General features: G+C 36.4%; 1 protein-coding gene across 4 annotated transcripts in view; it reads left to right on the top strand.

Annotated features, from left to right (window-relative positions):
* FSIP1 (fibrous sheath interacting protein 1) overlaps window positions 1–12,604 on the top strand; it is an 82,685-nt gene that overhangs the window by 12,480 nt on the left and 57,601 nt on the right. For all 4 annotated transcript variants that reach the window (XM_030484154.1, XM_030484152.1, XM_030484155.2 and 1 more), the window contains exons 9-10: window positions 290–394; window positions 5,287–5,451. In XM_030484154.1, coding sequence (XP_030340014.1) covers window positions 290–394; window positions 5,287–5,451 — 270 coding nt within the window. The remainder of the gene's footprint in view (window positions 1–289; window positions 395–5,286; window positions 5,452–12,604) is intronic.

The raw sequence follows: 12,604 nt of genomic DNA, 5'->3' as shown, positions 1-12,604 counted from the left end.
CAGAAAATAGATGCCTTGATTTTCATGCTTTTTTTTCCTGTGAAGATCTAGTAGCTGTGATGATTTTTCATTTAGTGAAAAATATCTGCCCCACTGCTACATCAAAATCTACTATAAGATTATCAGGTTTTATGTAGGCTTCTAGATTTTTCTGTCAGGGTGATAATTTTTATTATGGCAATAAGCATGATTTGGATGTTAATTTCACAGAGTTTAAACACTTTGTTTTGGTGCTGTCTGAGCTAATGGAATTCTGAAGTTTGTTTTTTTCTTTTTGTAAATATTTCAGCTAGCAAAGGATTCAGGAAGCCACTTTAAGCTTGAGGAAGAAAGAAAAAGGCTAATTGAACTACTGAAAGATACAGAAGATGGAATTGAATTGCAAGGTCTTGAAGTATGGCAATTTGTACTGTCCTGCTTTATTTGGCTTATTTTTGTGGTAAATCCAAATTTGATTTGGTTTTAGTCATACCTTGAAGTAAATTACAGAGATACAAGAGAAAAACTGGACAAATCCAATTGCTCTTTGTCTTCAAGAATGAATTTTCATTGGCTTCTTTGATAATTTTACTAACACCTGGACATGCCTGGCCTCAGAAAAACAGCAGAACCCAAAAGTTTGACAAGGGTGGAAGGAGCCTCAGAAGGACACTTAGTGAAAAACATGACCTATTTTCTCTGCATAAAATGTGAAGTTGTGGCCTATCAATCTGACCGGCTAGTGCTGTAGTTTCAGGTAAAAGGGTCAGCAACTACTTCAGAAAAACTTCAGAGTAAAAAAAGTGTTTGATTGTCCCACCAATTACTGCTTCTAGGAGAGTCTGTGCCTCAAAATGATGTGCCTCAGTGATATGAAGACATCAAATAGTCTTTTGATTTTGTCGTTACTAGGAGATACCCTTTCTCTCATACTACTTTGAGGGGAATGTCACAGTGAAGGAATGTTTGAGGCTCTGTGTTTCACAGAAGTAATCATAAGGCTGCCAGAATGGGAAGATAAAATTTGGGTAGAAAAATGAATAATACTAGGAACTTACAGTGCTTTTCAACTATATATAGTATTAAACGTGCTAAAGTTACATGTTTTCATAGAATGACCATCTTCTAACTGTGTAAGCTTGATATAACACTTGAAGAAACCTGCATTTTAATAAACAGGAAGAAATATTGGGGAAAGTGCTTGCTTTCTGTAAAGAAATTGGGTGTTCGTTCTGATTGGTTTTACATTTAAATGTACATTATGTTAAGTCCCTCGTAATGTTATGAGCTTTTCCACAGCATTTGTAAGTATGCACTGAATCACAGTACCTAAGAAGACAGATGTGAACTCTATGTAGAATGAACAAAATATATCCAAAGCCTAGTTTCTGTTTAATTTATATAGCCAAAGTGATCTGGAATAAATTATTTTTCAGTAGGTTAAATAACAACTTAGGTGTGAGAGAAACAAACAAATGCAAATGCAATTTATTTTTTTAAATTGTCTTTTCCCATATTTTATTTTTAGTTATTTTCTAATAAGGTGGTGAAGACATCCAAGAGGTGATGCTCTGCATTACTGTTTTTTAAAATTGTCTAAAATCCATCTCCATAAATTACCGTTTCAGATATGGGGTAAGGATGTGAGCTCAGGATTTTCTTCATCTGAATGGAAACAGGGAACTAACCTATCCATGTTTTGCAACATTAAACAAATCTGTAATTTACCCAAATTCAGTGTGATTTCTAGGATGAAACTCATTCAGTCTGTAGTCCAAAACTTTTCTCTTTACTCTAGGGAAACTAGTAAATATACACTGTATTTTGGCATTTTCAGGGCTTTGTGGGTCAAATAGAAAGAAGTGAAGGAGTCCATATCAGTCAGGAAAACCTGGTGGTCGAATGACTAAGATTAAGTGTGATCTAAGTGTGATAGAAGTGTGCAGTATTTTAACAGTAACTGTTCATTTACAGTTAGTAAGATAAAGTAGAAGCACAGAAACATAACTTTTGCTGATCATCGGTATGCAAAGGTTTAAACTATCAGCCACACTAAGTGTTTGTGCTCATGAGATGAAAAACTGTAAAATTGCACCAGTCTTCCTGTTGGCCTGACATTTGTTCCCTCACTTTACAGAGAAAACTTATTTAATTTTTTTGGACATGAATGCTGAGGTTGGAGATTGACTTACTTATCTGTGTAAAATACTCATCAATTAATGATGTTGCACAGGTATGTTTGGCTTACCTGACATAGTTCAGCACTAAATACAGTGGAAGGCTCTTCGGCCTAATGGTGACCTACTGGTTAGGAGAGTTGATTTTTATTGTACTTTTGAATTTGTTGCATATTAGAAGAACAAAGTTAAAGTTCACTGGATCATTATTTAGTTAATCTTTTGTCTGTGCGTTTGGGAAAAGATTCAAGGTACTCTATTAGATCTGCTTGCAACAGGATTGGCATTACAGTCCTGCATACGGGCGACAAAATGTTCAGCTGTAACAGTACTTCATCCAGTCTAATAGGAAGGAACTGTAGGGAGAGCGTTGTGGCTGTTCTTTCCTGATCAAGGACGTGTTTCAATGTGAGGACATGAAATTTATAAAGATTTTACTATTTATATCACATATTAAATAGATCACAGGATGTTTGTTGCTGTATGTTCTTGAACAATGGACAAGAATGCGAATGGTAATTTGTGAGTTAGCCTAGTCTGTACTAGATCATCTCTTCAAAGAAAACAGCTCCTAAATCTCTCACCAAAGTACAATAAAAGAAAGGTTTAGTTACTTAAACCTGCCTGGTCTGGAGATGAATTTGTTGTGTCTCACATTTGAATTTTATTATGGGTGAGGCATTTCCTGTGGCTGCTCTGTAACAAAGATCATGAGGAAATGATCAGGTACTGAGTAATCAAGACTGCTTCAAGCGGGTCCAGGTAACTGTCCAGCTGATGGCTACTTTCATCTTATTTCATACTGACTTCTGAAAAGCTGGTGCAGCCACATTGGCTAAAGTAGTGGTTTGGAGGTTATCAATCAAGGCAGAGCTGGCTATGCTTTATGAATTCCTCTGTATAGTGTAATGTGTATCAGATTAAATCAACTTAATTTGACTCGGACTACTAAATATGTCAAATATCCAAGCAGTATTTCTCACTTTTTAAAAAAAGTGTGTTTTATGAGTATTTAAAATACTTTAGAAGTACATATTCATGCTAATCTAATTTTCAAAGCTGCAGGGGTATAATTTGTTTCAGATGTTCCACAGTAATAAGCACGGACTGTGCCGTTATAAAAGTATTGTTCTGAGTTTACACACAGGAAACATTGGCAGGACAGAAGCTTATTTTCCAAGCAAATCTATCTTGCAAATACAGAAGAGAATGTGTGAGTCCATTTAACCCTGGAGTAAAGTGACTACTGGAGTAATTTGGTTACTTGGAACACTGGGATATGATGGCATGAGATGCAGACAGCGAGCTGTAGCTAATGAATCCAGGTGCAGCTTAACTGACTCCTGTAAAGTCATTTTTGTGTGTTTGCACTGTGCCCTTCAATGTCAAATTAGGGGTGGTTAACATGGCACTAGTGTAGTACCACATCGGTTACTGATGATGGTCACTGTCTCGCCTGAACAGATGCTTCCACAAAGTTGGCAAGCTGCCAGGTTGCTGTGGAAAACCTGCATCTGTTTGTGAACATGAGCTGATTTGTTTGGGTTAAGAGGGCCAAGCTTATTCATAACATGCAACTGTCTGTACTAGGAGCACATATTCATATTTGTTAGTCAGCTGTTAACTGCTATCAAGAGGAAAAAGCCATGTAAATCACGAACAGTAAAAGAAGTCTGTATTCTCTGTCTCTCCCAGTGTTTCTTGTGATAACATGTTGGGGCTCTAGAAAGGTGGCAGCTACTCACCTCAGAGCAGTTTCTTTGCTTTCCTGTGGATGGCTTGTTTTCTTCTTTGATGATACGTTGCAAGTTTTGCCTTGGATCTCATACCCTCATTTTGAGATTTGGCTCCAGGTGGTTTCTGCCATGGCATCAACCTCTGCAGTTTCATTCCAACCCTGGTTTTGTCTTGGATTTGTCTTTTTTAGAAGCAAAAAATAGTTGCTGTCTCAAGTTGGCAATATGGTCAACTCTCTGTACAGTTCCTTGGATTTAAGCTGTAATATGGTGTCTCCAGCATAAGTGTGCAGACGAGGAGTGCTGAGATGCAAGGTGTAACAAAAATGATTCAGGATGATGTCGAAGATAGTCCTCGTGCAGTTTGAGGGCTGTGCTTTTCCACTTCGATATTAGCCTTGGAAAATGTGAGCTTATAGCAGCATGTTCTTTGTTTTTTTTGTCTTAGGACTGGTGAACCACATCTGCCAGATGCTTTCCTCTTCATCTCTATCCTATGCACTATTTTGCAAAGGAGCACAGCACTCCTAAATTGATTTTCATGTGGGCATCAGAAAGCGATGCTTGCTGTGCAGCAGTGGACAGCATGATCTGTGTGCAAGTTAGACCATGACAAGCAATTATTCCTTCAAAAGGGAGCTGGGACTGCCATGTTGAACAAATACAGAAACTGCAACAATGGAAGAGTTTGCTTCCATGGAAGGGAGCTATGATAGGCAAGGCATGATGTGAGACTGTTTTAAAGGGTTGACTAACTTGGCTAAGAGGCTATAAAGTCAGGTGCATCCTTAAGAAAAACGGGTTTGCTATCCAAATGCCTTTCTTGACTACGAGAACTTCATCAAGGGAGTCGCATAACCTTCAGAAGAATGGATGGGGAAACTGGGAGCTGTCTGTTTGCTTTGTGGCCAGCTGGCATGGAGGCAAAATATTTGTTTTTAAGCAATTTTATTTCAGGGCTTCTGAGTGGCTAGTTAGTGAGGACACAGGCTTTGGACTTTTGTAGAAATAAGTAAATAAGACTGTGTTAACCTAAACAGCAGAGGTCTGTTTTGCTATTACATTTGAGCCTTTTTTGCTATTACATTTGAACAATGCATGTAGATGCATATGCTTTCTAAAAATTAAATATATTTAACTTTTAAGTCCATTTTAATTTGCTGCTTGGTCATAGCTAAAAATGAAAAAGTGTATGCATTTAATTGTTCTGTCTGTATCTGCTTTTGAATGCTAGGTACATGAATATTTGGCAGGTTTCAGCTATGTACTAAAATGGATGAAAACTTATGTTTTATTCTTAGTACGGGTTATTTGAAAAATGAATACACTTGATGTGTAACTGCCTTTAAAGTCTTTGGGAATGATGATTAAAAATTTTCTGTATCTTTCAATAGGAGGATGTATCTGGCTGGCAAGCGTCAGGAGAAGGGTACACACCTGACCCGATGGAACTTCATCACCTAAAGGAGATAGACATTAAGCTTCAAGCGCTATTATCTGATAGGGATATTTCAGTGATTTCCAGCTCTTGCTCAAAACCTCCAAGCCAGATTTATCAGGTATATTACAGAACAGAGCTTACATTGCATATTTCTTTTTTGAAGTGTGTGTTGAGATCTGATGTAAGTGAAAATACAGCATGCATCTGTATTTGTATTTTTTGCATTTTTCTTTAATATCTTCTATTTGTTCTCAAAATATGTGTTAAAGAATGAAGTGAAATCTTTACCTATAGAAATCATACCAAAAAATGATATATTAGTATTTTTAGTTGGTATATAATTCAAGGACTGTCTTGTTTTTAATATTTGCTGAGTCCACACTTTCAAGAAAAAATTTCATATGCAGGAATTCGTAACTCAGATGTTTTTACCTGTGTGAGGGCCTCAGTGGTTTTGTCAGCATAGTAACATGTTACCCATAGTAATTAATCTTTGGGAATTAGAATTAGGTTTCTTCTTACCTCAGGGTTCCAAATGTGCCTCTTCACTTATTATCTGAAAGATTAAGCAATTGCTGATAATGTTAAAGACTAGAAAATTAATTGAAATTGTGTTTCCCTTCTTTGTAATGGCCTTTGTCTTTTTCCCTTACCAGCAGTAGTAAGAACCTTTGGGATGTCAGCCTTGGGAAATGATTGTTTGAATTTTGTACATAGAAAACTCCAATTTATCCTTTGCCCTGGTAATGTTGCCCCTGCTATAATGGGGCATAAAATAAAATATCATAATTCCTATTTTGCACTAATTTGCATAAATCTCATTTACTTTTGTAAAATTTACGGTTTATAACCAGAACAGGTATATCGAGGCTCTGTAAACAGTGTATGTTGTCAAAACCGTGTTTTCAATTACAAGTGTAGAAGAGATCTCTTTGAATTGCTAAAATACCTGTGGGGTTTTTTTCCTTTTTATAAAGGCACTTTTTTAATGTCTTTTTTTTTTTTATTGACTTCTTTATGAACTTCAGGTTTTGTTTTACCTATAGTAGTGTTTTCTGTTGCTCTAGCAGTTCCAGAGGAGTCACATTTTGATGCTGATCATTTACCAACTGGGATTTAATGTGTGAAACAGTGACTCCCTAGAGTCGGTAATCACTTATGCAAATGCCGTTGTCACCCAGTCACTTCAGGTTCCTGGACCTGAGCTTGCCAGTGATTGATTGTGTTCACTGTTATGAGACATCAGCTTGAATTTAGTGCGACTGCCTATGTGTCATGGTTTGAGCCCAGCCAGTAACTCGGAACCACGCAGCCGCTCACTCACTCCCCCCCTTCTTTCCCCCCCCGCTCCCGGAGAGATGGGGAGGAGAATCGGAAGAATGTAACTCCCACAGGTTGAGATAAGAACAGTCCAGTATGAGGTATAACACTAAACCACTACTGCTACCACCAATGATAATAACGACAAGGGAAATAACAAGGGGAGAGGATACAATTGCTCACCACCCGCCGACCGATACCCAGCCCGACCCGAGCAGTGATCTGGGCCTTCCGGGTAACTCCCCCCGGTTTATATACTGGTCATGATGTGCCATGGTATGGAATACCCCTTTGGATAGTTTGGGTCAGGTGTCCTGTCTCTGCTTCCTCCCGGCTTCCCCTCCTCCCTGGCAGAGCGTGAGACTGAGAAAGTCCTTGGTCGGAGTAAACATTACTTAGCAACAACTAAAAACATCAGTGTTATCAGTGTTGTTCCCAGGCTGAAAGTTAAAAAACACAGCACTGCACCAGCTACTGAAAAGGAGAAAAATGACTGCTATAGCTGAACCCAGGACACTATGATAATGAACACTCTGTTTGGGAATGTTTGTCCAAGTGTCGTATGCTTATTGAAGAGTAATGCATTACCTTTTTGAATAATACTAAACTTAACAACCAAGAAGAGACAGTTAATTGCACAAATTACCCTTCATTAGGGAAAAGCAGCTGCCCTTCAACTTTGTTTTGCAGGATATAAAAGGCTCTCAGACACTGTAGTTCCAGAAAACACAGGATTCCATTTGTCATTTTTTTGTTTTGTTCAGATAAACATATGAGTCATTTTAATGAAAGCTACCAAATAATAGGACTATTTAAAGGTGGTTTTATAAATTCAGGGAAAGAACCAAACATGAAAAATATAAGGTGAAGTGAGTAAGAGGCTTTAGTTATTTAAAACTGGGTTTAGAAGGATGCTAATTGTATAAATGCAAAACTAATTTAAAAAAACCCAACAAAACAAAATCCAAAAGTAAACCCTCTGACTCTGCAGCTATCCAATTCCAGAAGTGTCTTGGTTGTCAGGTGCCTGCCTAGCTTACTCCAAAATCCCGTAGGTGCTTTCATTCTCACTTCTCTGCATGTCCAGAGCTGCTCTCCTCAGCAGAGGACAGGGTGTCTAGTGGTTGCCTTAGCTTCATTGTGGTCCAGACTTCAGGCAAGTCAGTGTTAAGTTCTTCTTGAAGCCTGATTTGGTCAGAGCAATCTGGCACTGTGACATGACTGGACTTGTTTATATTTACACAGAATTTCAGCTGCTAACTTTTTCTTTATGATAAGTGGAGGAGAAAATAGTTGTCTTAATGTTCAGGAACTTGACTGCTTACTATGGAAGCTTTATACCAAGTCTAGCTTTTAGTCCCATTAGTCCTATGTTCTTGGTTATGGTTATTTTTGTTTTGGTAGGTAAAACATCACTCTTCAATTCATACGCAGCAATAACAACAGGTCAAGTTCTGAATTTGGTTATGTGAGTTCATTCCCCACACCTTCTGTTTCAAATTAAATTTATAATTGTTTTTTTTAATAAAGTTAAGAAGCAGCAGTAGCTGAGAAATTAGTGCCTATTTTGAGTTTAGAGAACTTCCCATCAGAAGGCATGAAAAATGACTGTTCATTGCTGCTCATGGTCTTTTTAGAACAGATGTGTTTATCACTATCAGTATTCCCTAATATTGTTATAAACAGGAAGTTTTAATGAATTACTTTTAAAAAAACTTGGTATTCTTGAGGCATCAATTCTGATATCAGCTAATAGGTGGGTCACAGAAATACCAGATTTCTTTGTACTGAATGTCTTTTTGGAACCTGATCAAAGGCAACTGATACCTACCTAGAAAAGGTCTGAAGAAATTAATTGAATGATGCTTTTGCCAAAAGAAGATCTTGTTTTGTTAAAGCAAATGTCACATGCAATACAAAAGCAGTAAGAGTTCTGGTTGTCTACCCGCTTGTTCGATTTGATTTCAAGTGTTTAATGACAAAATTTTAAGTCACTGCTTCAGCTGACCACAGCAACTAAATGAGGAAGTAAACTAGCTATCCAGCATTGGAGGGCTGTTATCCTCTGTAAAACCAGTTAGAACTGGGACACATTTAGTACAGAGCAAATTAAACAGGCAGGAATTACCCTATTTGTTCATCCTCACACATACTCTCTAAATGCTGTGAGAGACAAAATGTTTGTTTGTGAGACTGGGGATCTGTGGTATGCAAAACTGATAGCAATAATCTGTTATTATTGAAGTCTCAGGTAAGTTTCTGTTGGTTTCTTTTATCCAGAGTTTCAGTTTATATTGTATTGCTGCTTCTCCCATAGGTGAGGTAAATACTGTAAACTTAATTGCTAGATAAAGATGTTGGCACAGATGCTATGGTATGCAAGTTAGAATGCTCTGCAATATTTATTTCTTAGGAGCTTGGGTTTTTTAAAGTTTTGTTTTTCAAATTAAGGTGCTAAGCTTCAAAAAAAAAAAAAAAAAAAAAGAGTCCTGAACATACAAAATTTATTTTGAATGAGTCTAGTTGTTGGAGGACACAAATCTGATTTGGAACATGGCTTGCCTTTGGAGAAGAGGCTGATTTCAGTGACATTAATCTTGCTTCAAAAAATCAGTGCCGAAATTCTTTCTGATTTCCATGAGATGTGGATGTCATCTGAGTAGGATATAATGTGTTAGTGATGAGGAGCATTGGAAACAATTGTTAGTGTGTAAATCATTTGCTTGGATTTTAATTTAGAACTTTAGAAATAATTAAAACAAAATTAGCTTAAAGTTGCATATCATGAAGTGATACTTTTTTTTCATGCAAGAACTGCATTAAATACAACTTGCAAAACACGAACACCACTGGCTCAATGGGAGAGCTACTCTCTGCCACTGATACATACTTTGGCAGGATATAGGAAGTCTGACTCTGAAATCTTTAACAACTGGCTCTAATTATCCTGCAGGACCATCACTAAGCTGTTACAGAGAAGCACACAGATTTGTCTTTTTGTGCAATGAGCCCAGATGGATTCAGAATGCTTTTCCATGATTAATGTTCTCTTTTACATGGAAGTGTTTCTCATCAGCACTGCATTTCTCTCTGAAACATTTCTTTGTTCTGGTGTCAACTTAATTACATATTTAAAAATGCTTCTGTCTTGCTTAATTTGTTCTTCCCAAAAAAATATTAAGTTGAATGTAATCCTGGAAGAGACAGGAAAATGGTAGGATAAAGAATATTAAGTGTTAGACTGTGTGTGATGAGTAGAGTTACCAGCTTGAAAAACTGGAAAATTAACTGAAATGGAGATGGTGTTTAAAACCCCAATAATATCTGTCTGTTTGATTGTCTATAAGGATGATTAATGTTCTGTATTACCCTTATGAGTTCTTTCATACTTGATTGGGTTTCTTTTATCAGACAAATATTAATTTTTCAGTTATAGCAGTAGACTACAGTTGACAGTTTAAATAAATACTCAAAATAATAAAAATTCTGAAGATATTTGAATGAGTCTAGTTGAAACTAATGTTTCAATTAATGAACTCTTTGATAGCCTATACTCTATGCTAGCCAAAAAGACAATTTTGGTAGATAGTTATATCAGGGCATGGTTAGAAGTAGGTTAATAGGCTGATCAGGGAGTTTCGTGGCTCAAGAAGATTGTGTGACACTAATACCTTTCATTAGCTGTGATTTTGTTTTTATAGAATTGTAAATATCTATACAATACACATTTATAGAATTAATAATGACTATAGAATAGTCATTAATAATGACTATTAGAATTTTGGAGAAAAGGGAGTGCAATAAATAAATCTAGCCATTTCAAATACTGGATATTTCTGTTTTGCACTGATTGTTACAGCTTTGGCTGTTGCTAAGTACTTACATATTCCCTTGTGTAACAGTTTTATTTTCTACCTTATCTTTGAAGATATTTAGGTCTTTAAGCTCAAACTGAATTCCCCTATGTACACATGCTGTATAATTGAAACATAAAATGTTTTGAAGCATCTGAAATGCTGAGAATAAAATGTTTTCTGGGATATAATACTTCCTATGTTTATTTCATGACATCTTGAGAAAAATGTTAAAAAATTAGTAACTGGGGAAAAGTTTCAACTTTACTCATATGTTGTGAATTCTGATCAGTTACTATTCATGGCTGAGAGAAATGAGACTGTAAGAACTACTTCTGTGAAAGCAGCAACTTAATATTTTGTAGTAATCAGATATCAAATAGGTAATTAGGAACAATTATGAAAGGCATACAGGATGAGACAGAAAATATCAGCGTGCTGCTGTACGCATCTGTAGTGCACCATATAGGTGGACTATTGGGAAGTTGTGGTCCCTGGATGTCATAACGAGTGCAGAAAAAAAATGGAAAACTGGTTACCAGAATGTTCAGAAGCGTAGAATGGCTTCTATGCAAAGATTGACTTACACAGAGTTTGGAAAAAAAGAGTGAGAAGGAATGTATTTGAAGCGTGCAAAGCCATTCTGATCAGAGAGAGAAGAGAGAGAGAATAAATACCAACATTTTTTTTTTTTTTACCATATCATCTAATTAGAATTATGTCAATTGTGGATATTGATGTTGGAGAAATGTTGAAACAAGTACTTTTTACTTCTGGTTTCTCTAAATGCTCATAGTCCAGGTTTTATCCAGCACACTCTGATAAAAATTCTTTAGGTGGTATGGCAGAGATCAATATTCAAGAGACATTTATGGAGAATAAAGTCGTTGTGTTTATCCCAGTTAAGAATTTCCTTTGATAGAACAATAACGTCTTACCAGAGAAGCAACCAGGCTGAATATGATACTGTGATAAAAGGAAAAAAAACTCAGGATACACAGTTTTCCTACAGTTTGAAAGTGTTGCTCATAAGTGCTGGCAGAAGCTGAGCTGTCTGCAAAATGAAACGTGTATGCCTGAAAATATTTGAAAGACAGAGATCTGCATACAGCTTTACTTCAAAAACGTATGTGGAAAGTAGTAACTCTTTTTGACTTTGACTCCTCTCACTGTCACCTTTTAAATCCAGCTGGTACTGCAGCAATATTATTTTCAGAGATGCTGTTTGCAGTTTGAGCTGTTCTTTGAAGGCTGAGTTCATACAAAAATACCAACCAGTAGTCCATGCATACAAGCCCCAAAATAAAATACCGGGAAGTATAATATAGTATTTAGTGACTTCTCAGTACCATGAGTTGCAGCATATTCTTATAGGTGTATTCATAACATTGATTTTTAAAACAAATCAAAACTACAGCTCTCATCCATGCTGAGCACTAGCTGCTCACATGGCAATATATCTATATATGCAAAGATCAAAAGATTGGATTTAGAAATGTAGTTGCAGAAATAGCTAGAAGTTAAAAAAAAAGAAAGAAAAAGAAATACGATGCCATCATCTTCCTTCCCACCTTTCCATGAACAATTTCATTTGTATTAAAATCGCTAGAAGAACAAAGCCATATAAAAGAAATTCCTCGTATTAGAGGGAGCTTCAGTTATACTTTGAGCTGCCTTGCCAACTCCGTATTTATATTGTAGATATAAAGATGATATCTTTTTTTCATGTATTAATAAACAAGTTTTAAGCCCTTTGGTTTTTTATGTTCTGTATAGATGTCAGTCATGCAGATTTCTTGCCATTGGGCATCACATTTAATTAAAAACCCCTCTCTCTGTATTTAGAAGCCTAGCTTTAGGCACTCGATATCAAGAATTTGGCTTTAGGTGTCCTACGTTAAACTTCAGCCCAGTTTGGAGAGATTCTAGTCATTAACAGATGGTGCTGTTTATATTTCGGTTACAGGAAAATTTACTGGCATTGTGGTACTGCCAACTATTGGTTATTGTATATATTCAAAGATTTGTACCGTGTTAAAATAAGTCTATTTTCAGGCAACTATTAGTTTGGTTTAAATGTCAGAACTCATGGATTTG

This window comes from Strigops habroptila, chromosome 4 (genome assembly GCF_004027225.2).
Source record: "Strigops habroptila isolate Jane chromosome 4, bStrHab1.2.pri, whole genome shotgun sequence".
Classification (NCBI taxonomy): Eukaryota; Metazoa; Chordata; class Aves; order Psittaciformes; family Psittacidae; genus Strigops; species Strigops habroptila.
Note: the sequence above shows the minus strand (reverse complement) of the source record. Positions and strands in the feature narration are given on the sequence as shown.